Source organism: Aphelocoma coerulescens, chromosome 14 (assembly GCF_041296385.1).
Source record: "Aphelocoma coerulescens isolate FSJ_1873_10779 chromosome 14, UR_Acoe_1.0, whole genome shotgun sequence".
Lineage (NCBI taxonomy): Eukaryota > Metazoa > Chordata > Aves > Passeriformes > Corvidae > Aphelocoma > Aphelocoma coerulescens.
The window spans coordinates 12,029,501-12,055,268 of NC_091028.1; the positions used below are offsets into that span (position 1 = coordinate 12,029,501).

Consider the following 25,768-nt stretch of genomic DNA (forward strand, 5'->3'; position numbering starts at 1 on the left):
TAGTCACTGCTGCTTCAAACTTGTTTATGAATGGGAGATTTATATTGAGAGTCACTTGAAATTTTTCTGTTGATGATTTCATTAAACAATAGCATCACTGGCCTATCTTGTAATTGAATTAAGCTAGAGTCAATTGACCTATTCTCCAATTTCCATGAAACTAAACACCTAAAAGTGAGATTTTAGCCTTGTTCTATGGATAATGAGCACTAGCATGATTAGGCTCTGTGAACAGGAAACACCTTCTCTCAGTCCACTGATTTTACGAAGTTACTATATAAAATATGTTTTCTTTTCAAGCAGGGAAAAATCCCCAGAACAGAACACCAACCTCTCATTAATTCTTAAAAGCTAAGAATCTTGCATAGCAGTTCCATGAGAGAAGACAACACACAACCTTAAACAAGAAGTTTAGGATAAAAAGAAAATAATCTTTCTAGTTTAAATATGGCATTTTAGAAAATTATGGTTGCATATGCCAATGCAAAAAACTAATTTATCAACAATCCACATATTTTTCTTCATTTAAGACACATCTGATGTTGTTCACAAGTAAACAGTTATGTTTGTAAAAACAAAACAAATTCTGAAGAGAAATGGGAAATTAGTTGATAGCATTTATCTTAAAACCTGGTGTTTGAAGCGGCATTAAAATGGTTTTTAATTCCAGCTACTCCATCTTCAAAACAAATCTCACGTCTTCGTGGCAATAAAAATAGCCAAAGGTGGAACACAGGAGTTACTATTCTTGATCTCTTGCCTCTTAGATTTATCTAACATTTAAAAAGAAAAGCTGAGATAATCTACCATTAAACAATCTTCCTGCTCATCTGCTTTCAACAAGGCCTCTGGCACAATAAAAGCCCTGCTTAGCACAGTGCAAGCGTCCTAGAAAAACCACTCTGTGCCCAGTGAGAGGATCATGGTGGGATCTGTCCCACATTGCAGGTGTAGAATCAGAGGGTTTAAGCTCCCTCCTCAGCCTGTCCCTAGCAGGAGGCATCACTTGTATGACAACAGCACGGAGGAGGACTAATCTGAGACCAGAAGCACATTGGTGCAGAGGCTCTGGCAGCCCGAGACAAAGGGATAAAGACAACAGAGGGAGGAGTGAGACACACAGATGGATGTACACACAAACAACAGGACTGCCCTCTCCACTGGACAGCAGTATTTCCAGAGCACTATCACCAAAGCTACTGGAGAAGTTTTTTTATGCATCACAGCATAAAAAAGTGCCAGTGAGTTTCTCCTCAACAGGGACAGCGGGGAAGAAAGCACAAAGGTTTGCAAATGTTACATTCACATGATAGGTAGAATCTGGGTTTATTCAGCCTCTTGATCCTGAAGGAAAGGAAACAGTCATGAACAATCTGCAAGAAAAGTTTGCTGTACCTCTTCTACAAACACAAATTCAAGAGGACTTAAAATTATCAATACACACATTTAGAAATACTGATGGAGAATTCCCTTCACCTCCTCCCAACCACTTCAATACTCCAAAAATGTGTTCCATGTTATGATAAATGTATTATCTTTGAACTGCAGGTATGGCACTGCACCATATATTTCTTTTCCAATAATCATACACCATTTAGTTACTTCAGAAGTATTTAGTCATGAATGGCCTTTGCACTTCTTGACAGATAAGAAATAAGAAGCAAGAGATATTCATTCCCCAATGCACAAGGAAGACTGCAATGACAGTGCTAGTACTGAGTCAGTGTTTAACACAAATGTTAGGTGAGCAAACAGCACTAGTTTAACAAAATACATTTTTTTCTAAGTGTCTAAACATTTTAAATATTTGCACTATAGTTCCATTATTTCCTTAGCACCTTCCCTTAGAAAGCAAAATTGCTACTAAGTTGATTTCCTTTGAACTCAATGCCAAAACCACGTATTAAAGCCACAACATTCTCAGCTAATAAATACACAAAATTTGACAAATATGAGGATGAAAGCAGTGTCCACCAGATCTTCTGATTCTTTGTGTAATAATGAGTTACAAACTTCAATTGCAGCCTGGAATCAATATGGGACCCTTCCGGCAGCACCTACTGGAGCTATGTTATCATTATTCTCTACTTTCTGGTCCAAGAGAGCTATACCCAACAAATTATTTCTTAGGTAACATGTTAGACCAAGGATTTTATTAGGAAAAATATATGGCTTTGGGCTTAAAAGACCATAAAGGGGTTTAAAGAGACCTAAGGGACATTGATTTATCTACCAGAATCAACTTTCTCTTCAGGCTGCCGCAATAGAGCATGGAAATGAGAAAAACAGGATTAAAGAATCACGTTATCTGCATAAAAAGCTCTAATACTTTATTGTTTATAAAAATGACACTTTAAAAGATATCTTAATGGCGTGAGGTAAGATTGTACAATCCACTTCTACATCTTGCATTAAGTGGTGTTAAAGACTTCCTTTAACTTCCTCCTAATGTTGAGCTCACACCACCCTTTTTTACCTACTGAATCTGGGCATTAGATACAAACACTAGAAAGTAGTACTGGTGGAATTTGCAACTGAAGCTACAAAGTTCCTTTTTTTTTAAGAAAAAAGTGCTGTTCCTATCATCAGCCTACAGAACTGAGATACCAATTTTAACATTACTTAAATTTAGCATCTACCTTACAAACTCAGGTTGGGAAGACTCCATCCAACAGAGGGAGAAACTCACTGAAAAGGTCTTTCAGAGAAAAAAACTAAAGTTAAGTCTTCTTAACCACCTCACCCAACTATTTTCTCCCCATGAGCAGCAGCCTCCACATATTTGTAAGAAGTCAGGACACGTACATTCCCTTGTGTTTTGTCACAGTCGGAAAATTCCCTCCCAGTTTAAGCTGATCTTACGATGGCTGCCAGGGTCATGCCCCGGCCAGGCTTTCCTGTCACCTCGTTTGCGTTGTCCCTGATGCCTGTGTGACCCCAGTCTGAGCTAGTTCAGGGAGCTGAACAGCTGAAAATTAACTTTAGAAATACTCCCCTAAAAAAAGCCTAGATCTACATTTCTAATCTTAGTGAGGGTGCCATTTGTATTACACCTCAGGGGCATTTCACTGATAAAACACGATTAGCAACAGACTAGCATCTACTCCAGGAATAGATTTGTTATTTTCTGTAGCAAAGGCAGAACAAAAAATCTCTCTTTGTAAACCAAAAATACAAATGCTCAAGATACAGAAATATCACATATATCTAGAAGTCAAGAATCTGTGCCATGAGCAGATCCTATAAACCCAGTCATATAAGCAAAGAAGGTGGTATCACTTTAAAATAAAAGGCTCCTCCCTTCTCAGCCATGTCACCCTTTGAACTCAAGACTTGCAAGTGCTACAGGATCAAATTCCTGCAGAACCTTCTGGGGCTGTGACAATCCAAAGGCCATGTCTGTAAAGGAATTGCAAAGTCTTGCTTTACTCCACTGGCAAATATAACTTCAGAAACCCCAAGTTCTTTGGGAACAGGCCTTTCCATGAAGTTAAATTTTTGTTCTGCATGAGCTCTACGGGTGGTGAATGGTCATCTTTGAGGCACGTGCAGCAAAGATTCTTTATTCACTAGAAAATACTCACTTGATAGCCAGAAATAGAACCCAAATCTCACCAATTACTTGCTTTCCAGCTGTAATAGCTGTAAGTAGTCTAATGCAATGCCATGCTATAGCTGCTAACAGTTCTTCCTTTGGTTCACACAAAAGTCTTCTTGTGCTGAATTTGAAACATTTCAAGCAAATGAAAGATGGAGCCAAGCACTGACAAGAAAACAAAATACTGAAAAACTGATCAGTGGGCAGTTCTGGGTCTCAGTTCTGAGTGTGTAGACAGGAAAAATAATAGGTATCAATTTAAAGTTAATCATCATGCACGTGCAAAAAGAATTTGCATCAAAGATGCAAAGGCACCTTCTGGCATTTTATAATCTCTGCACAAATCTTACGAAAATTGTTATATTTCATATGTTTTAACTTCAAGAAAACACAATCTTGAAAATATCAACATATATCATCAATTTGTTCCTTAAAAGCTATTTAAATAAATATTATGTATGTACATATACAGAGGGAAGAGGAAAGGCCTATTTCTCTAATGAACTCAGCATGAACAAGATCCTGCTCCATGGGGAATCGAATTGCCTCTAGTAAGCCCACAGATTCATCACAGCAAAAAGGGCCAGCTGGATGAAATAACCAGTCCATCCAGAATGTGATGTTCAGGTAAAGCTGCACAGAAAGTTGAAAATTCATGGAAATCTTTTCTTTGAGTCAAGAATGTGTTCCAGACTTGCACATGTATGGTGGTCAGAACAATAAGACAATAAAAAAAAAAAATCCCTCTGAGACATACAAAAGCCCAATCCCTTCACTTAACAGCTTCCTAATAATTCACTTTAAGATAGTTTTTTAGTATTTCTATGGTTTGTTTAAGCAATCTTTAAAATATTGGATAACATTTGCCTTTGTTATTCAAAATACATGACTATGCACAGAGATGGCAGAACCTTCCAGAACAACTTTTCAAGAACTAAGAGCCACGGACACAGATTTGCCTTCTGTTCTTAAGTGAGGTGAAAGCCACAGAGCAGAGCTGCCCCAGCCTCTCTCCACACCCAGGTCATTCCTGGTCCGAGCATCTCCTGGCAGTGCAGGAACACAATGATGATAAACACCCATTACTTATGGTCTCCCTTCAGCTCTAAGAGGACAATTACACTGCACTCTCAAGGAATCAACTGAAACACTGCACTTGGAATGTTAACATTATGTGTTCACAGCTCTTTGAACTTGCTGTAAGAAGTCTTGAGAATAAGTGCTTTTCCAGCAAAACATAAACATATAAAGCAAACCAAGAGTTACCACAGTAGAGTGAGAAGTCGCATGATCTGGCCACAGAAAACGCCAACTGTCTCCACCCCACTTCTATTTAGACTAGGCCTGGATCTACTCCTCCAAATCAATTGTTTAATTATTATAATTATATACACAAAAAATCAACTGTTTAAAAACTAGCACATACTTAAAATGCTCATCTAAAGAAAAGAAACACGAAAGGCAAAGCCAATACAAAATCTTGAGTTTCCAATAAACAGTAACAGTCTTTTGCAATTAGAAATGGTTCCTTCTACATTTAATTCAGAATCTTTTTCACTCTCCAGTAAGTTTTGCCCTAACATTTCACCATCTCTTCATCCTCCTAACAACCAAATACTCTATGCAAGTTGTTTATCATCTCTGCACCTTATGCAGTTTGAAGTTTGCTTGAAAAGGCTTCTTACACTCAGCAAATTTATAATGCACCAGATCAAATATTTGAATTAAGGAAGTTGGGCCCCAGAAACATTTTTATCTATCTACTGGGTCATGGCTTCTTTCAAAGCATAATGCATATCAATACCACCTTAAATGTACATTCAGGTATTTGTAGAATTCTGAATACAGATTTGATTAAGTAGCATAAAAAGATTACAGTTCCATTGCTGTAAAACTAAGAAAAATCAGACAAGCTTCTCTTTCTTAATATTTAAAGATACCAGGCTCCTGCTGGAGAAGCTTAAAGATTTGCACTGCTTTTATCTATTTTAAAATCTTTCTGAACAACAGCCATCAATCTGAAGAAATATATTTTCAAAGTATTCTTTCATTCCTCAACAAAAGACAGACATTGGGAAGGTACTTAAATCCATTAAGATGCATGTAGAGTAGCCTCTAGCAACTTCCAACCTATTTAAATAAGCAGAATTTTTCTATTTCCATACAAATATTCCAGTAGTTTAGTAAACATTTTGTACCTCAGTAGGCATCAATGTTTGTTAATCTCATACATAAAGAATAAATTCCAATCCTGCAGGAGCTCTGTCTGTGTATTCCCAGGACTCTGCCCAGGCATGCAGACCCCTGGGCTAGACGTCTCTGCAGGGGGATGTTCCTCTAAGTACAGTAGGCATCGACTGGGGCCAAATGATTCACTCCTACCATCACCTCACAAATTCTAATTTGATAATTATAGTGATTATCAATTAGCATCTCATCACTATTTGATGACACATGATGACTTGGGGCTAACTAGCATCTTGTACTCACATTTAACAAAAATGCCACGAAAAGAGGGTTGGTGGCAGAAGCCAGCAGGCAGAAAGAGCTGAGTAAACAAAGGAATGTGCAACAGTTTTGGGACTCTTGAAGGTTAATTTTTCTGACAAGGCCCTGTTCAGAGATGGGCCAATGCAGTCACACCCCCAGTGTGAGGGGGCCCTGTGTAGATCCCTGGCCATCACAGGAGTGGGAGCACCATTCCCAGCTGTGCTCATGGAACAGGCCACAACCTCTGTCTCCTGTACGTCTTTTCCACCCAGAAGTCACTGCCATGGTGAGAAGGTCTGCACAACACTAAGGTTCGAAGAGAATCCTTTTTTGCTCAGGACAACAACCCACTGCACATTTCAGATTAATGAAACTCACTTTAAAAAGGAAAAAGAAATCAAATAAATTTTATATTGAAATATGTAACGCAACTGCCAGAAGACAGAACAGCTGAAGAGCTAAGCACAAAATGAATTTACAAGTGGTTTTGTCTACAGTTCACTACTAGATCAGCTTTCACATGGATGATCATTCAAGTTTAGAGAATACTAAACCAACCTGTTGCAGCTGAAACTCATTTCTTCCATTCACCTTGCAGTATCTTATACTCAACAACTTTACCTGATCTTTTTCCTACAAATGAAGAACCTGCATTTCAGTATACCTGAAATACTTCTTATGTCTTTAATGCTGGAATAGTTATTACAGAAACATTAGCTGGATATAGCATTGTATTATGATTCATTCAGAAGAGCCATGGCCCATATATTTAGAATGTTAATTTTTTTATCTTATAGAAAGATTGAAGTCATGTAATTCTCTCATGCATATGACCACATCATTCCATTTAGAAACTTCTGTGGCTGTAGCAGAATTTCCATTTTCATGAAGAACTTTTATAGGAATTGTCATCTTCTCTCTAAAGTAAGTTTTTGCATAAAAATGATGAATGTCTCAGAATCCATTAGAATTCAGAGTGCAAAAAAGACCCGTAAGTTATAAATTAATACAAATATTGTGAAATCCCAATAAAATCCCTCTACATTAAGACCTCCACACTAGTTTATGTGTCAAATAATTCTTAAGGGGACTAACTGTAATCTTCAGCATTATGAAAAATTAAAATGTATTTTGTTTCTGCATTACATAATTGTTTTATCTTTCATTGTTTCATGTCTTCTACGTTTTATACCTTTATCTGCACAAATATTTTTCAGAAATAATGTATCTTATTCTCTTCCCCTTCCTTCCTTAAATACTCCCAGTTACTTAAAACTAACTTAGTGTAAGGACTTTATTTTGGGATAGTTTGTATACACTGCATAACTCCCTGAGATATACAGTACCTGAAATTGATACTACTGCAAATGCTGAGTAATCTGAAACATACTATTGAAAAATTATGCTCTACTATGTGCTAAACAAAAGTTTCAATTCACTTTTTATTCCAGTAAAATGGCTAGTTTACTACTGACCATAGAAAAACTGCTTTACATGGCATCTAAAATGATTCCTGAATCCCTGCCACCTAAAACTGCCTTTTATGATACTTTTTTCATTTTAATGTAAACAGCAAGAATCATCAGCATTTATCTGCCAACATGAAGCTTCATATTGGCACATATCAACAACAACTACCAAAGGAAAAGACCAAAAAGTGATGTGAATTTTAATTTGCAGAGATAATTATGTCAGGTATGGCTTGTTTCAGGATAACAATACCCTGTTAGGGCTTGCAGGCCTCAGCAGAGGTAATTTGGGAATAGCAGTGACAGCATAAACAAAGCACTGAGAAAGGTTTATGAGGGTGGAGTCCATATAAAACACTGGATTAAATCTCTTCTGTATCCTGCGGCTCCAAACTTTCCGAGGATGCAGCAGTAAACCCTGAGCAGACAAACTACAGCAGACTTGGCTTCCAACCCCTCTTCCTCAATGCACGAGCCCCATCCACTTATTACAACTGAATGCACCGTTGTTCCCCGTGAAATACTTGAAAACAAAGAGCTAAAACACAAAGCCCGCTCCCCTTCATGGAGTATTAACTTCCGCTTTTAATAACTAACTCCTGGTCCCACACGATACAGTTCGGCATTGTCCAGCACACCCCACTTCAGCCAGACAATGCACACAGCAATAAAACTCAACCCAGCAAAGAAAGTGAAAGCTGCGTTTGTTCAGCGTGTTATTTGGCGCAGCCAACTGTAATGCTTCTGCCTGCCATTCCTGCCATTTATTGTTTACTCTGTCAAAGGATTATTAAGAATTAGGCTACATTTGGCAATTTTTTGAGAAGGGAATTTACATGCAAAGTGACTGACACTTGGTATTTAAAGTCTATTGGTCGACTCTGACCCTTCGTTTACAAGTGACTCATTTGACTGCAAGGATCTCTGATGTGGAAATGCTCAGATACGAATCAATTGCAGTTTTTGTCTCGGGTAAATGTTACTTGGCAATCCAAAAGAAATGAACAATGCTGAGACCGAGGCTCGCATAGAATAGTGCTCATATGTTTAAAGAATTCCTTTTACATGCCTGGTTTAGTTCTAGTCGGAGGATTTATGACTCCCCTTCTCCTAATAACTTATCTCAGAGCACAGTGTTTTTAAACACACACACACACAGTCACAGAGAGACACACACACACAAAACCAGCAGTTAACTCTTTTGCTGCCTGAAAGAACAGCACAGATGCATTTAAGTAAATTTAAAAAGGAGGTTTGGTGCTGATAGGGATTTTGATTCTCCGTGGGAGGTTGGGATGGGGTAAGGATAGGGCTAGAAAGGGAGAGAAACATGTAGGTACAGTTTGCAAATCCCTGCTGCATAAAGAAACGATTGTGTGTAAGGAACGACCATTCCTACATGAATCAGCTCAGTGCGAATTCTGCAGTTTATCTCTGATAAGGATAAAAGTAAAAGGGTTTCTCTGTACCCGAGCAAGATTCCCTTCCTCTCAGAAGGCAGATGCAGCATTTCTATAAACAAAAATGTCTCTAGCCCTACCTTGTGCCAGTGCTTGCAACATGTGGAGCTGAAGCAACAGAAACGCCCACCATCCCCGACAGAAGATGAAACAGAAGTTTAACTTTATCATCATTCCGCCTCGCCTGCTATTCCTTCGGGCAATAATTTCACGATCCACCTTTCTTTCAACCGGTATTGCCTCACTGATCCCCATCCGATCCGACTGGCTGCCACTCCTGACAGCGCTTTGGTCATCGCTCATTCCGCACCCCCGGGCCGGGCTCTCTGTGGAGGGTCGGGAGCCTGTGCCCCGCGCTTTGGGGGGAAGCGAAGCCCCCACTTGCCAGGATCGGCGGGCTCTTTGATTTGTGCTCACTCCGCCTGCAAGCCGAGAGCAGCACTCCGTGTGCCTCCCGCTATGACAGTCGCCACCTAAGTCAATGTTTCTTGTGGAGGTATTGATTGCACCAAAACAACCAGTCAGAAATGTGAAACACATGTTTCTCTGCACTGTCACATCCGATGCCTTCAGCAGAGAGGGAGTAAGTTCATGGGCGTCAGTATTTCAGTGAATCCGGATCCTTCAGCACATCTCAAACAGGAGCAGGGAGAAACTGATCCATTTTAGCCACCAGCAGACAATCCAAAGAGAACCTTTCATACCGCAACCGTGATGGAAATTGTTACCCCCGTCATTTTTATGAAGCGTGGTGAGTTCTCCAGCATGTGTCCCATTCTGTTGCAAAAACACTGCGATGGAAGTGTTAAATTCTCGTACAAGGGGAAAAAAAAAAAAAGCGACAAGGAAAAAAAAAAACTAATTGAAAGTATCTCGTTATTCCTTGCGCTAAGGATTTATTTCAGACAATTTTAAGATTAGCCATGCAGACAGAGTAGTCTCCAGATATCCCCGCAAAGCTCTGCATAGTTTATATTAATCCGATTTTCCTTGGGATACAAATCTCTACCGTCAATAGAAGGGTTTGAAGGGTCCTCGAGCAGGTAAATCGAGCAGCTCTGGCTGCGATTCCAGCTCGCTGTGCAGTCAGTCAGCCACAGGCCAGTGCCGGTGTCACTTGAACTCTCACGTTCATCGGGAGGTAGAGAAAACCTCAGTTGATCCTGTCTCCCCCTCCTCGAAGGCTGGTGCCGATCCTTTCCTTCCAGGGAGACCACGACAAAAATCACCTCTAACAGGGAAAGCGCTTTTTCTCTGGCCGGTTGTGGACGCAGCAAGGAAGCAAACCCTCAGCTGGACAGTGTCCGGGGCGGGGGGAGCGAAAATCTCCCGAAACAAACAGCAACAAGGTGAAATCCTCCCAGCTCTGCTGAGCCGGGCTCCTGCTCTCCGAGCTGATGCAGCCCAGGGATCCCGGTCCTTCCTCCGAGCGTCTCTCCCTCACAGGCGCTGTAAACACAAGGGGGAAAGCGCGATCACAACAGCGGCGGCGGCGGCAATAAAACCCAACCGAAAAAAAAAAAAAAAAAAAAAAAAAAAAAAAAAAAAAAAAAAGAGAAAGAAAGCGCCGGAGGTTTTTACATTTGAACAGTGCATCGGGTATTGTTTCAGTCCCGCCTTCCGTAAAGGGAAAACTTTCGTGGGAGATTCCCTCCCCCCTTGTTAAAAGAAAGGAAAGAATAGGAGTAGTTATAAAAGAAGTGCACCCGGGATAAAGGCGAGTTAAAAACAAAGCACCTAAGCGAGAAGTTGATCAAACACGAGCCCCGCCGGCTCGCCCCCGCCCCCGAAAGCCTCCTCAACTTTTCTCACCGCCTCAGGCGGCAGCGCGGCGCAACCCTGCCCGCGCCCCCCGCCATCCCCCCGCGCCCACCTCGCCGTCCCCGCCCCGCGTCCCGGCTCTCCCTCGGCTCCCTCCGAACCGGCAGCGGCGCTGCTGGCTCACCTCCCGGCTCCCCGCACGGCTCTCCCGCCCACAGCGCCTCAGCCCACCTTCCCCTGACCTACACCTTACCAGCGGGGCTGGGAAGGGCGGGGGGGGGGGGGGGGGCGCATCCTGCGCGGGGCTGAGGGGATATCTGTGTGTGCGTGTGTGTTTATCTGCAGGCGTGTGTATGTGTACGTGTGTGCCACTGTCGGGACTGGGCGGTGCGGGGCGGGAAGGGGGGGTGGTTTCAGTACAGGTTCCGCAGCCGCGGGAGAGGGGACGCAAACACCGCCATCCCCATCCCCTCAGCCCCCATCCCCTCACATGCTGCCGGCGCAGCGGGACCTGCGCTCCCCGCGGCCGGGCCGTTCATTGGGCGGGCGAGCGGGCGGCCAGCGCGCGCGCGCAGCGCGGCCGCGCAAAGGCGGGAGCGGCGCTGTGTCTCGCGCCCCCCTTCCTCCCCCCCCCCCCCCCCACACCACCCCGCACGCGCCGGCCTGAGGGGACGCGGCCCCCGGTCGCCGTCGCTTGTCCCCGTTCCCGTTCCCGTCCCCGTTCCCGCTCCCATCCCGTTCCCGTAGTCCCGGCGGGGCGCTCCGCCGCCGCGTCCCCGCGCTCACAGCGCCCCCTATGCCCGCGCGGCGATGCCGCGGGCGGGGACACACCGGGCCCGCCCGGACAGGCCGGGCCGCCGCCTCCTCATCCCGGGCACGCCCGCGGCGGCCGCGCTTCCCGTGCGCCGGCGGGCGAGGAGCAGGAATGCGGTGACAGAGCCAAGGGAGCCCCGAGGTGCGAGTTAACCCCGTCGCTGCGCGCTGAGGTGTGCGGTGCTGCCGCGTTCCTGAGCGCGGGGCGGTTGTGCCCCTGAGGGCTGCAGGTTGGCAGAGCCAAAGTTGGAGGTTGGCTCTTGCTCCTTCTGCCTTTCTGACAGGCGGTGTGTGATGATGGAGCCGTGCAGCAAACACTGTACATTATCACATCAAACGTAAGGTCATTTGTGTTACTAACTGCCGGTGTGATGGGTGTCTGACAGAGGTGTGTTACCCAAGAAAGCACTTTTTTCTCAAGCCTTTGTTATTTTACAGCATAAAATAAAGGTAAAGCAGCTTCACAGTTTACACCCCAGCACAGGTGAATACTTTCCCTGGCTCCAGCAAGGTGAATGGTTTCCCTGGCAATGTCTCCTGTGCCCAGCACCTGCCCCTCAGGTGCCATTGCATCCGTCAGCATCCAGAGCTGCTGGGCAGCTTTTCCTCCCGACGCTCCGTTTTTATCTCACGGGTACATCTGTCTGCCAGATTCCCTCCTACGCCAGTCCCTGCTTCCTCGAGTATCCAACAGGTTATTAAGTTTTATGACATTTCTTGTCTGCCCACCCTTTATCCCTCTATGTGCCAGCTTGTTCCTGTGTTCAAGAAGTTGCTGTAGTTAAATCCTCCTTATTGTGGCATCTTTTCGTGGTACAAGATATGAGGTGTATTCACCAGCCGCCTCTTCCTTGTGGTAAATAAAGTGAAAATAGCGATTCTGTTGTGCCTCTCACGTCACACTTTCCTTTTTTTGTGCATAGACCACATTAATAATTATCTACACATATCAGGACTCAGTGCTTATGATTTTCCCTGCAATACGTCCGTTCTGAGAACAATGCAAACTGAACCCAGATTGTGTTCAGAACTGACCTCAAGGAAGTAACAATCTGTTTTTAACTCCCATTGCACCATTAACAGTAGTTATTTTACTGCAGCATGAAAAAAACCCTTTTTACTTAACCAGTAATTTTGGGTGGGACTGATTTACCTTAACTGGAAATGGAAAATATATTTAATTGTGTGTTGGGCAGTTTTATTTTGGTATTTTTTTAAGCACCGTTAACAAAGGAGCATGGGGCTGCTCAAGGAAATTTCAATTTAGGATTTCAAATTTAGTTTGATATCTAAGAAAGTCCTCAGTGCTTCCTCGCAAGTTCTAAGGGGGGCAATTTGCAGTGGTTATGATGGTATTGTCAAAAGTCTGGTGAAAGAGTCATTGTCAAACTGTTAAAACCAAGGTGCTACACAGGAGAAATGCTCATTTCTCTAACATTGCTCAATTTCAGTGAAAGTTTGTTTCACTTTGAAATTAACATGTTTTCCTCGTAGCCTTTCAATCTGTTCAGCATGCAAACAAGCATAGGAAGGTAACTTACAAACATAAACATAGGAAGGTAACCTACAAACATAAACATAGGAAAGTAACCTATTTTCATCACTCAGGTCTTGCTTTCTTATTTAAATATGGTTGTGTCTTTTATACTTGACATTTTGGGAGGAATGTTTGCAGTTTGTTATTTCCTTACTTTTAACAATGAGCATGTTTAAGAGGAGAACATTCATGGTTGGGTTTTTTTTTTTCTATTTACCGTGGTTACAGTAAACATACTTAATAGTGTTCATACCTGAAAAAATTACCTGAAATCTTGTTATCTAGATTAGTGAAAGCTTTTTACCACTTCTCCCTCCTGCGTGCATGCAGAATATTGGGAGGAAAACAGCTCTCTCACCTGAAAAAGCAGAAACAACAAATCTGACGGTCATAAAGACAGAAAAAAAGGACGGGATGGATTTTCAGGAATTTTAAAAGTAAGCGCAGGAACAAAAGAAGCAACGTAGTTAGTTTTATTTAAAGGTGGAAAACAAGAAGGTTAAAAGTCTTTTTATCAATTACTTTTGTGTTTTGAAATGAGGTGTAAATGCAGTGAGATAATGAGACAAAAGAGAAAGGAGGAAAAGGCTCCACTACTCAAGAGAGGCCATTTAATGAAAGGCGGCCTTCTAGCCAAGAAAGTGGAGTCATGGAACTACTTCCACAGGAAAATCTCAGCAATGTTTTTTACAATACTTTCTATCTTCTGGGATACAGCTTATTGACTCTAACCATTGGACTTAGCTGCACTCCTATAGACAGAGCATTCTCATATGCATATAATTTTATAGGCTTTTTAAGGCTTTATTTGTTTGGGGGCATTGTTTGGTTTTTTGTTTGTTTTTGAGCAATGCAGCAGGTTGTTGCGATCTGCTGTATCTCCTCATGCAGTCTCTGGTTCTTGGAGTCATTGATGGGTGGTACCCAACTGGGGTCTAGATAATACCAAATGTGATGGTTTTTAGCCAAGTAATTGTTATGCTTTGTTTGGCTGTTTTAGTCCTGTAAGCCAAGTAATTGTATTGCATTCTCTTCTATTAGAGAAAAAAAACCCAACAAAATTAATCAGGAATTTTTTTTTATGCGGTGTTTTTCGTCAGCGCACTTTTTTTGATGATGATTTACTCTACCTGGAAAATTTAACTGGTAAAGAAAAAGTCTTTACCAAAACCTTTGAAAATTAGATGGAGAGCAATAGAGACATTATGACAAGCAAAATAAAAGTTAGTATTCTAGTAAGGTCTTCATCATAAGTAATGTAGAAAAATTAATAGTTTTAATTCCCTGGATAGAAGGTATAGATCTTGTTGGAATCCTGAAAACAGTTTAATGGGTTGTTCCTACACTTCCATTTTCCTCCACTCAAAAGCTTAAAGTGCAAAACTCGGGACAAGCAATTTTATTGACTACCACATGATAGTCCCAGAGGGTTTTTATAGTGCCTTTCCTTTTCTCCCAAGAGGGACAGTGCTTTAGAAAACAATGACTTTGCAAGTAGAAAATAACTTTCTTTCAGGTGGGAATTTTTTTTCAGCATATTAAATCAACCTGAATTCAATGAACTTTTGGGAGGGGGCTAAAATCTTCCCTAACAAGATTATATTCCCAAGGGACACTATCCAGCTGCTCTGCTTTTATCAAGTAAATATGCTTCTACGTCAGTAAGAAACATTGGAAGACAAGGGAAAAAGTATCCCATTATATGCTGGAAGTCTCAGGGGAGACATTGGGCAATGACTTCACCACACGTCTGGAAGTATCTCCTGCAGCAAATGCTGTTGCAAGAACAAGAATAACTCCCATTAAATTTTACTGGGCTTAAATAACTTAATATTGTGTCAGTTTATAAAGCCCCCAAACAAACAGAATGACAAATTTTTGTTTTCTCCATGTGGTTTGAATTTACATAAAAGAAATTAGAATTAGATTTATGTACCTCTTAGGTCTGATTTTAAATTCAGAAATGTGAGCAAATTCAGAGCTAAATTCCTTCTCTTGCTGCTTAATATGATTGTGCTCAGGAGAGTGGGAACAGGCGAGGCACAGTTCTAAGGCACAGCGGTAAAAGATGAGGGCAGAATGAATATATTGAAATGTTTCATGGCTTTTGTGAGCCTGAGAAGGATCCTGCTAGAGCTGTAGCACAGCTGTATTTATGCTCAAATACAGTTAAGCTTATGGAAGCAATGTCTGTGCAGTCAGGACAAGGGGCTAACGTGGTTTCTGAATTATCCCATCTCCTGTATTATCCCAAGGTAACGATAGGCTTTCCCATTTAGCTGTCAGAAGAAATTCACAATGACCCAGCCATGTTGCCCTGCTGTGTTTTATGGAGTAGAGAGTTAGCGAAGTAACATAAAGGATCAAGACAACAGGTTCTGCGTTTTTGAAATGTAGACGTTTGAAAACATTCTCAGAGCCTGCCAGAGGAAGTCTACAGGGGCTATAATGATTCTACTCCACACAAGTTGGTGTAGAATGTAGAGAGAGATCTTCTCTTAAGAAGTCTGTGCCTTCAAACACCAGTGGGTCTGGCTACCCAGCCATGGGTTGCCGGGATCGCCCTTTCATGATTCTGATGATGCCCCAGGCATGAGTGACCTGAGCACTTTGAGAACTGTCTGAAATTGCCCGTAAATACTGGGGCAGACTTTGGACAAAGACTAAATGTGTCCGTTGAACTTAACCTTTGTACTTAAGAGTGCCATCTTGGGGACTTCCTCAACTTTCTAGTTGATCAGGAAAAAATAAATGAAGCAGAATCTGAAACCATAAGTAAAAAAGAAGTCTACTGAATTGCAGCTGAATATTAGCAGCGAAATGCATTAAGACATCAGCTTACACTTGAGCACACTAGGCAGAAGACTTCCAGAGAATACATCAGACTGTAGGGAGTGCGGTGTTAGCTGCATTCTTTTTTCACCCCTCTCCTTTTTTTTTCATGGAACTAAACCAAAACCCATTCACAACATTAAAAAGTACTGCTTCTGCAGGACATGTTTCAGGTAGGGCGTAAAATGTTAAAACACTTTGAAACAAGATTAGATTTCATGGTGGTTTCCATTTTTCAACAGCTTTTGGATGAAAACCCCAGCAAATAAAAAACCCCACAAAATCCTAAACTGAAGTCCTTGTACCCTATGCAAGATCCATTGTGATTTCTGTTGATTACAATTTTCTGAATTTCCTGGCTAAGATTCTGTAATATGCCCATGGTCTCTCCCAGAGAGGGTGCTAGGTCAGTGATTAGTGAACTGGTTATTGTCTTCCATATCCTTATTCACAAAGTCTTGCAGTCCCTGAACAGTGAAGAAGACTGTTTTTGTCAGGAGTATGGGTTATTTTCAGATGCAGTATAAACACCTTGTCTTAACTAAGCAAAGACATCTGTTAGACACTTTGTGACAGGATTACATTATTATAGTGAAGAACAGTGTTAAATGTATACATGGAGATCATATTCCAAAAAATAGCATATTCTTGAGATCCTGTAATTGAGAAATGCAAAGTGCTAGATGTGATGAGTTAGTTCATTATTACAACCCTACATTTTTCTGAATTGATTGACATGACTCAAATGGAAAAGCCTTAGAAGCAAAATCCCAGCGTGATAAACAGATAACAAGAAGGAGGATGAAAACAATTACCACCAGGGTTTGAGCAGTTCCACTTACTAAAGGGGAGAAAACCGAATATCTTGGCCACATTGCTGCTACCATAGTCTACAATTTGCCCATCATATAAAAATAAACAGGTCATGAAGTGGCAAAGTGATCTTTAAAGAATAAATAGAAGGTATTTTCAGTGATTGGTCACCTTAGCTATAAATTACTTTTTCCTCCATAAGACATGAACATATATTGATTAGTAATATTTTAAATTAAGATTCAAATCCAGAGGAATCTGCCACTGTGGAGATTTCACCAGATACTTTTCTGCCATAATGAGACCATGGCTTGTCTTTTAATGACATTTTGGCTTTATTAGCCTTTTGGGCCTGAACACTTGTGTATCCAAGAATTTTCCATATTTACTGATGACTGAAGTTGAGACATCAATTTTAGCTCCTGTAACTCTGGATTACAAAAATAAAAAATGGACCAGACTGTTGGTTCAGGGAGATAAAGTAAGAGGGTTAATGTGAGTGAGCCACTGTGCCAGATGGTTTTTACAAGTACTGCTATTTTGGCATAAAATTAATGTTGTCCCAAAATATTTTTTGCCAGATATCTGGTGCAGAGATTCTGACCAGCAGGTTCTTATATTTAGCAGCCAAAATAATTTATTTGTCATCACTGTTCTCCTTGGCTGTATCTTGTGTACATCAGCTCAGCCCTTCTCTTGACTGACTGTTATTCCACTGGCATCTACACAGTGCTTCACAGCTTTTTCTACTGGTTCTTCTCAGTTCTGTGATTATTGCTTTTCTTCCACGTTTTTTTCTTTTTTCTTCTTTTCTTTCTTTTTTTTTTTTTTTTTTTTTTTTTTAAGATGATCAAAAGCAATTATAATATATCTTTGAATCTGTTCAAGACAGGACAAGAGTTCAGATTAGCACTGAAGAGCTTTCCTTTCCACAGGTCTCTTATCATGATTCTGCTAACAGAAATTAATTTTGTAGAAATCCAGGCTTGGGCACGGACAGTACATTTCACCATTCTTACAGTTTTAGCTCAAGGTTATTATTGCTGCTCTGTGCTCAGAAGGGAAGAGTGCATACTAATTACAGACATTTTATCTTAATTTCCACAGCAATTAAATGTTATTTTTAAAGGCTAATCTGAAATATTTTCTAAGTGATCCACTTGGGTGACACCCTTGCACCATTTTTAGGAAAGCAATGAAAATGTATTTAAATGTGTCTAAGGTCTTGATTCAGAATCCAAATCTCACTTTTCACTATTAGTTTTCAGTAATACATACAATATGAAATGCATATTCCTTGGAAAAAAACACCCACAACCAATGAGTTCACACCAGTGATAAATTTAAACAGCAGCAGAATATCAGGATAGCTTTGACAGCATAGCTGATGTAAAGGAGAAATATTGGAGTAAAAATAAAATAAAACAATCTTTATTGAAGAAATTTATGTTTTAAAGAAAGTAGGAAAGCTTTGTGGTTATTTACACAGAAACCATTGATTTTTCTTAACTACTTTGTAATGCATCTATGCAGTAATTTAGAAAGCTTATACTTAAACCAGATGCCAGCATTATTCTTCAGAGAGTACTCGGAGCACAGTGAGTGTGAGACTGATGGATGCAGGAGAATCAATAGTTCAGAGAACTCCATCAGGTGCATGCATTTCACATAGGTCAAGTTTGATGAAACCCCAGCTTCGTGAATCAACACTTCTGATGTAAATAATTCACAGTAATGGAAAAAATCCACTATGCTTCTATGGGATGAATATAAATGCACTTTTAAAATAATTGTTAGTGAGCTCTAATATGATCTGATTCTTGTAGCTGGTTTATACATACATGTGATCCTACTAATACAGAGTTTTAGTACAGCAAGAGATTGGAGATTTTTGTTTTAGTAATGAGTTTAGCAAAATAACGAAAACTATAAACTTTAAACTGAGTGGCATTTGCAATACAATAACGCTGCAGCCTCTTTGCTCTTTTAATGAATATACTGTAAAAAAATCTATAAATCTTCAATTAGTATTTAAATCTGATCTCATTCCTGATTTTGTATGCGTATCTTCAGGTTTTAAGTATTCCAAGATGACTCTAATATGACCTCCCTTTGGGAGCAGCTCCACAGGGTTCTCATAGGTCCAAGAGGAAAAGGTACAAACTACCCAGTGAGGTGACTAGCACTCAGTGATCAGAACAGGACTCCTGTTGCCTTAACAGTGAAGTAACTAAAGTTCAGCTTAGTCTGGATCTCCCTAAGGAGACAGAACTTAATTCTGATCCAGCATGTTTATTCACCTGCTGCAGCCCTATACATTTTAGTGTCACTACTTCTGGTTTTCACTGTTAGGGTGAGAAAACCAAAGGAAAAAAACAAAGTTATGTGTTGTTACCATTTTTTCTCCCCCAGAACTGTAGTGGATTCCAGATCAGAGACACTATGTAGGATGAGAATAAGAGCTGCTTTGTTTTGCTGAGAATGTTTATCATTGCTTTTCCTGACAGTCTTATAGAGGAGCTTTTCAAGCCCCCTCACAAGGATGAAAATTAAGTAGATAAGGGTGAAACTTCAATATTGAGTTGTAACTTGGATTCATTCACACACAACTGAACTCAGTTATGAAATTTATAACCTTAAAAGCCTAAATAAAAATAACAAGGGCAAAAGGAACTGATGAGAGATTGCATATTTTTCTTCTGTGTTTGTAGAGAAATACCAATATATTTCTTTGTTAGTCAAAATTAATACTTTAAAAGAGTCACCAAGATGAATGCAAAATACCTTCAAATTTATAATGCTTGAATAATATAAATATTATTTTATATTACATAATGCCTGGATATACCATGGATTCTTATAACATCTGTTGAACAAGATCTATGAACTGTCAGTGTCTCTTTAGCAATAAAATTTCCAGAAAACTGGAAAGAAAACCCAATGTTGTGTAAATATTTAAAAGTTAATGACGCCACAAGTAATCCCAGACATGTTAATTGAAGATCAGTTCTCATGCACTTAACAGACTGCTTAAGATGGAAACAGCAGAAACAAAATTAACAATCAGTGCTGATTGATCTGTTTTTTATGGAAAACAGATATTGAACAGGAGTGCTGATGCTGTGGATGACATCACAGCCTTGACAGATAATCTCCCATTGTTTCGTTTAATGTACTTCATTTGGCCATAATATCTTGCCTGATTATGGTTTTAAAAACAAGTGGGTTATCTGATGTTCAGCCCTTTAGGTTGGAATGATAAACTGAAACAAACTTCAAAAAATCATCATTGGGTTGAAAGGTGTGTGGAAGTGTGTGTTTGGGGGAACTTTGTCAGATCTATTTTTAGGTGTGATGTTATTTAGGATCTTTCCTGGAGAATGACATTCTGATACATCTTTCATCTGTCAGGAAAAGCATGCTTTGGGAAGTAAAAAGTCCACAGCTGAAAAGTGATGCTAAATTATTTCAGACCACAAATAAGAGTAGAGGTTGTCAACAGTGAATTTGCATCTCTATGGTGACACTAGAAAAAGCTCAGCTGAGGCAACTGAAAGTGTGAAATTAGAGAACATAAACTGAAGAATGATAAATCCCTTTGTGGATGTCATAATTCCTGAGTAATGTGAACTCTAGTGTGCTGGAGTTTGGAACTGAAGAGATTTTTAACATCTGAAATGAGATAATCACCACTGAGTTTAACTTGTTTTATTTTATTGCCAGTGTTCAGCAGCTTAGGTTTCCTGATCCATCCACTCAGACCATCCCAGTTGGTAACTGGTCTTTACATTCTTTACCTAAAAATGCAATGGCCTCTCTGTCCATAGAAGACATCGCTTATTTAGAAAATAATCTGTAAATAGACTTTTTGCTATCCCAAATTACATTTTTCTTAATGTTCAGTGTTGCTTTCCAATAGAAATAATAGTTATGTTAATATGCTAACTAAAAAAAATTGTTTGTGTATGTGATTTAGCTTTAAAAATTATTGGGAGTTTGCAATATAAACCAACATTGCTTCATCAAACCTTAGAGAAACAGCTGCCTCACAAGCTGAGGTAAAATTCTGACCTTATCCATGGAAGTTTCTTCATTAGTTTCAGGGAGAAGACAGGGAAGGAAGTTGCTATTGCACGGTGGTCGATTGTTCTTGGTTTCACCTGAATCCAACGATCTTTGTTGATCACAGTAGCAGCCAAAGAATTACTCTAGTGTGCAAGAAAGAAAACAAAAACACCAGAAAGCGTTCCAAATTCTGAGAGACTTGTCAAGAATAAAATGTGTTTGTTGCTTTGGTGACAAGAACAAAGCCAGCAAGGAAGGATGTTTGCAATTAAAAAAAGTTTCCAATTACATTTATTTCTAAAATGCATGGCAAAGAAAAGTTAGCTTGGAGTCTCCATACTTCTTTTATATGACAAGAGAAACTTTGCTTTGTGACATTCATTGAACAATGTCACATCTTGCTTTTTCATTCTCAACTCTTGACTCCAACCTCTCTAAAGGAGATTTACGCACTGTCTCAGAAATCTTACATACGTAGATTAACAAGAAATAAATTGGCCTTGGATGTTGGCAAATCTCAAAACCATATGTTCAGAGAGTTCTTTCATTTGGTTGTAATTAATTTTTTACAAAATTAGTAGCTTTAATCAGTTGGATACCTGGATGGAGTCTGAATCCTGCTATGGGTGTTTGAAGTCTCAGGGAGTTGTAGTAGATCAAGAAAAGCTTTCATAGCTGTGGCCTTTCTACTTTCACTATATACATCTGTGCTAAATAATACTGAGACTAATTCTGCCCTTTGTCATAATGATATAAATCCAAAATAAAGCCTTAATACTGCAAGGACTTAGTGCATGTACTCCAGGCAAGAGACAAATCCCATATATTACAGCAGTAATATATACATGCTTAACTTGCAGCAGATGAATATCTCTGCAGGATTTAATTTAAGCAGACACTTCTAGTTTCAGTGGATGTCACCTGGAGCAGAGCTTGGTGTGCTGGTTGGAGACATTGTGCCTTGCTTGCTGTTATTGCTTGATCTCTAACAAGTCCCAGGGGCTTCCAGTCACTTAGCGTTCATTATTTAGGCAAAAACTCATTAAAAGGCATCCTAAAATGCTGTAAAATAGTGATTACAAAACCTCTGAACAAAGAAAGAACAATACATCCTAAACTGCAGGTTGAAATATCTCAGAAGTAGAATTTTTCAGTTACAAACATTTTAAATTATTCTGGGTTTAGTTACTTTAAGGTATATTTTTAAGTAGTATCCATAAATTTGTCCCTAGAAAAATATCAAAAGGGTGAAAAATAACCCTTGTTTTAGTTGTGCCCCTGTGCTGAGTAGTCACACTTTGCATTGGCTCCCTGATAAACATTGCAGTGGAGAGTAATTCTGAAAAAGAAAAATGGAAGAGCAGCTTTCCTTCCAGCACATTGCAGTATAACGTCTTATGACACAGCTAAGTATAGCTAATTTATTTGGCGCAAAGGGGTTATTAAGATGAAGATTAATGCACAAATAACTCTTTTTCCTGGAAGCTTACTGTGATGCATAAACTCACAAAATCTGTTGCATGGGAGGGTTTACAACTGTGCTCAGTGTAGCTGGGATCTTTTTATCAGTGCAGTAATACTCAGGGTACTCTTCCAGAGGGCACTGCACAACAGGGGAGAAGGGCCTGGACATTCCTTTTACCACCACGAACATGTAAGTGTGTGTATTGGAAGAGGAATGATTGTATCTGGGGTTCAAGAGGAGTCAGTGCCATGATTCCATACTGATAGAGAGCCTAGAGAAGTCAGTAAGCAACACATGAGACTTGGGGGGTTTTTGGTAGCTGTTTCATAAATTACTAGACCATCATGGACTGCTTTTGTTTTGTTTTGCCTTTCTTTGGAGAATTGGGTATTAGGTAGAAATAATACTGTGATTTTGGGATCTTGCCCTGAGTAACCCCCTATATAACTTCCTCTATGCATCTAATGTGTATCATATGTCAGGGGTAATAATTTGCAGGAATATGTCAGCATGTCCCTCTAGTAAGGTTAGAGGTAATAAACTGTTGTTAGTAGTTCCAAGGTCAAACCTTCGTTCTTTCCATGGAAATAAAAGATAGTGCTGCATTACCTTGTCAAGTTAATACAGTGTGATAGAGCAGCTCAGGCAGCACATCCTGAAAGACTGTAAATGTCTAATAGATTTAGGAAAACTGTACCTCAGGGAACATATTAGGAAGGATTCATCAATGGATCAAAACTGTCTTGGAGTTTTACTTATTGGGGACCAGCACAGTTTTAAATTATTGCTTTCTTAAGAAAAGCCTCAAGACAAATTGTATTTCTTAGATTAGCTTTACACTAGTGGTCAATATTTTCTGTTGGAGAATTTCGAGGGTTTGTGGGGTTTTTTTTAACACTGGCATGAGCAATTTCAATAATTTGAACTTGGTAATTAAGTTTTGATTTTTTTCCCCAAGTGATTTTCAAATTACTTAATGTGCTGCTTATGGTCTGTCATTCTTTGCAGATGAAATTGGACATATTTGTGAAGTGTCTTGGAAGCGTGTCTCTAATGACAAAGAACTTTAATTAGAAGCTATGGGTTTGCAAGTTGTGCATTAATTAGACACAAAATTATCAAAGTGTGACATTTGTACACATGTTCACACACAGACAGAACATCAGGAAGTTTTCATCCATAGATGTGACCCAATGTATGTAAGCATTTGGAATCAATACTGGTTTAAGGGGAATAGCAATTAATAAGAATTCTGCTACTCTCTGTGTTTTGCATTGTTCTGCAATTCATCCCTGTGAAATCAGTTACCCGATATTTACAATGTGACTGAGGTAGAAACTGGCCTCTATTTATTTTCTGTGTATGATTGAATTTAGATGTCCCTGTTATGCTTATGCTGTTTAAAGTCATGATGGACTGTAACTCACAGCTTAAACAGGAAAACTTTATACCAAGGAGCAGATAAATAGGATTAAGTTAATAATTCTGCAGTTCTGGAGTAATTGCTATTTACAAAGCACAAACTGTGGTTTACTGATGACATCATTACAGTCTTGCTTTAATTAAAGTCTATATTGCCTGTGTTTTACTATGCCTCTTACTGTAAATTGATTTTATAGGGCACTAATTTGTAAACTGGATATTGCTGCAGAATAAGACTTGGTTATATTTTTGTGGCCTAAATGCTGTACAGTATTTAAGAATGCATTTAAAGTTAAGTATGTGTTCAGCAGTTTGGTTGAACTGTTACTTCTTTTATTCTATTTCATGCAAATTCATGCCTCAAATAGACATACTAAGGATATGATCCTTGTAATCTTAGTGATGTTGAGTAATGCCTTAATTGCTAGACTGTCATTTTGACATAGACTATTCTAATTTCAGAACAAGAAAAAACAAATGCCGGTTATTTAGAAAGCTGTGTTTGAGCCTAGAATTAAAATGTTTTGACAGTATTACACAGAAGAGGAAATAAGGTTTTACATTAGTCTGGTATCAAATATAAGCCATGGGTTGCAGGACATGGAAAGGAACGGATGTGGCTTCTTTATTGAGTACCTATTGATTTTTAGCGTTGAGAAGAGTGACCAACGAAAATGAATTTGGAGGAAAATGGCATTTTTTACTGATGCCTGCAATTGTTGGATCTCTGATTTTGTAGTTTCCATAACAACATCCAAATGACTGAGGGCTCTGCACCATTGCTGTCCATTGAACCTACAGGATGTGGCTGTTATTGCTCCAGTTTCCTCATTTCTCCGAGAAAGGCGAGTGCTTTGGGAATCTGACTCCATGTTTTGTTCCAGAAAACAAAACTTTACTGCTATTCACTGTCCGTACTTTTCCATCTATAAACCAACAAAGCCCAAATACCTAGTGTTGGGAAATTCTTACATCCCACCTACAATTCATGCCTTTGTTCTCCTTTGAGTGCCCGGAGAAATACAGTACAGCTGGATATTTGTTGCTGGAAAATTATAGCAACTGAGAAATGAAAATACTCTATTTTTAAGTTACATTTTATTTCCAGCTGAGTTGTATCAGCTTAGGCAGAACAACAGCAGAATCCAGCACCTTAAGATGTTGAGGGACTATTTCTTTAAAATAATTTTATTCCTTTGTGATGCAAATGAATTAAGAGCATGTAAATGCTCTACAATAAGAAAATATTATTTTTGTGGCATGAAATTTACACTTTGCTAAGTTAGATATTCATTTCACCAAAACTTTTTTTATTCACTTCAGGTAAACCTGAAGCTGCATTCTGGGATCTGTGTGCACAGAATGGTTTATTCCAACAAATTGACAGCACTCATACTCCATCTACCATGCTGACAGTACAAGTAGTTGATATGTCTTGAATTTGTTAAGGCATAGACAGGAGAAGGATTTAAAGGCTGGGGAGCATTATTTTGTTTATCCTGCTGGTGATGAAACTAATGCTCCAAATATCTGATGGCTACCTGCTAGAGGTAAAAAATGCCTGAACTGCCAGTAAAAGAGCAAATAGCCTTCTCTGCAAGTAGTCATGATCTTTAATTTGTTTATTAAAGTTATTTTCATAGAATATATATGTTAAATCTGACAGCTTGATTGCACTGGGGTCTTGCCCCAGGGCAGCTATTTGGATGCATCATGGACACGGAATATCAACACAAAATAATTTTGCTGGAATAAAAAATCTGTCTATCTTGCTGTCCATTTTTACTGTCTAAAGTGCACAATTCAACAGTTTTGTAAAATTGAATAGTATATGCTCCAATTCTCTCTTGGAATGTCGTGATGTTAGGAAACTATTGTGTTTCTGTGCAGAAGGAGATGGATCTTTATTCCACAGCAAAGCCTTGCCTAGAGCATTATGATTTTTCCCTACCCATATGTTTAATGTGTGTCCTTATATACAAATTGCTGTGAGGACAAACTGCTTCACAACCAGCTTTCAGCTATCCCTTGCAAACTCTGTTA

The 25,768-nt window shown here is 39.7% G+C and overlaps 1 protein-coding gene and 1 long non-coding RNA gene across 4 annotated transcripts in view; one reads left to right on the forward strand and one right to left on the reverse strand.

Moving 5' to 3' along the window:
* Positions 1-10,964, reverse strand: part of SDK1 (sidekick cell adhesion molecule 1) — a 387,842-nt gene extending 376,878 nt beyond the window's left edge. For both annotated transcript variants that reach the window (XM_069030219.1, XM_069030218.1), the window contains exons 1-2: positions 10,891-10,964; positions 9,098-10,466 (exon numbers count right to left, since the gene is read on the reverse strand). In XM_069030219.1, coding sequence (XP_068886320.1) covers positions 9,098-9,557 — 460 coding nt within the window. In that variant the 5' untranslated portion in view covers positions 9,558-10,466; positions 10,891-10,964. The remainder of the gene's footprint in view (positions 1-9,097; positions 10,467-10,890) is intronic.
* Positions 10,965-11,682: 718 nt separating this feature from the next.
* The window catches only part of LOC138118776 (uncharacterized), a 40,629-nt gene continuing 26,543 nt past the window's right edge, over positions 11,683-25,768 (forward strand). For both annotated transcript variants that reach the window (XR_011155283.1, XR_011155284.1), the window contains exon 1: positions 11,683-11,733. This is a non-coding gene — a long non-coding RNA (uncharacterized lncRNA). The remainder of the gene's footprint in view (positions 11,734-25,768) is intronic.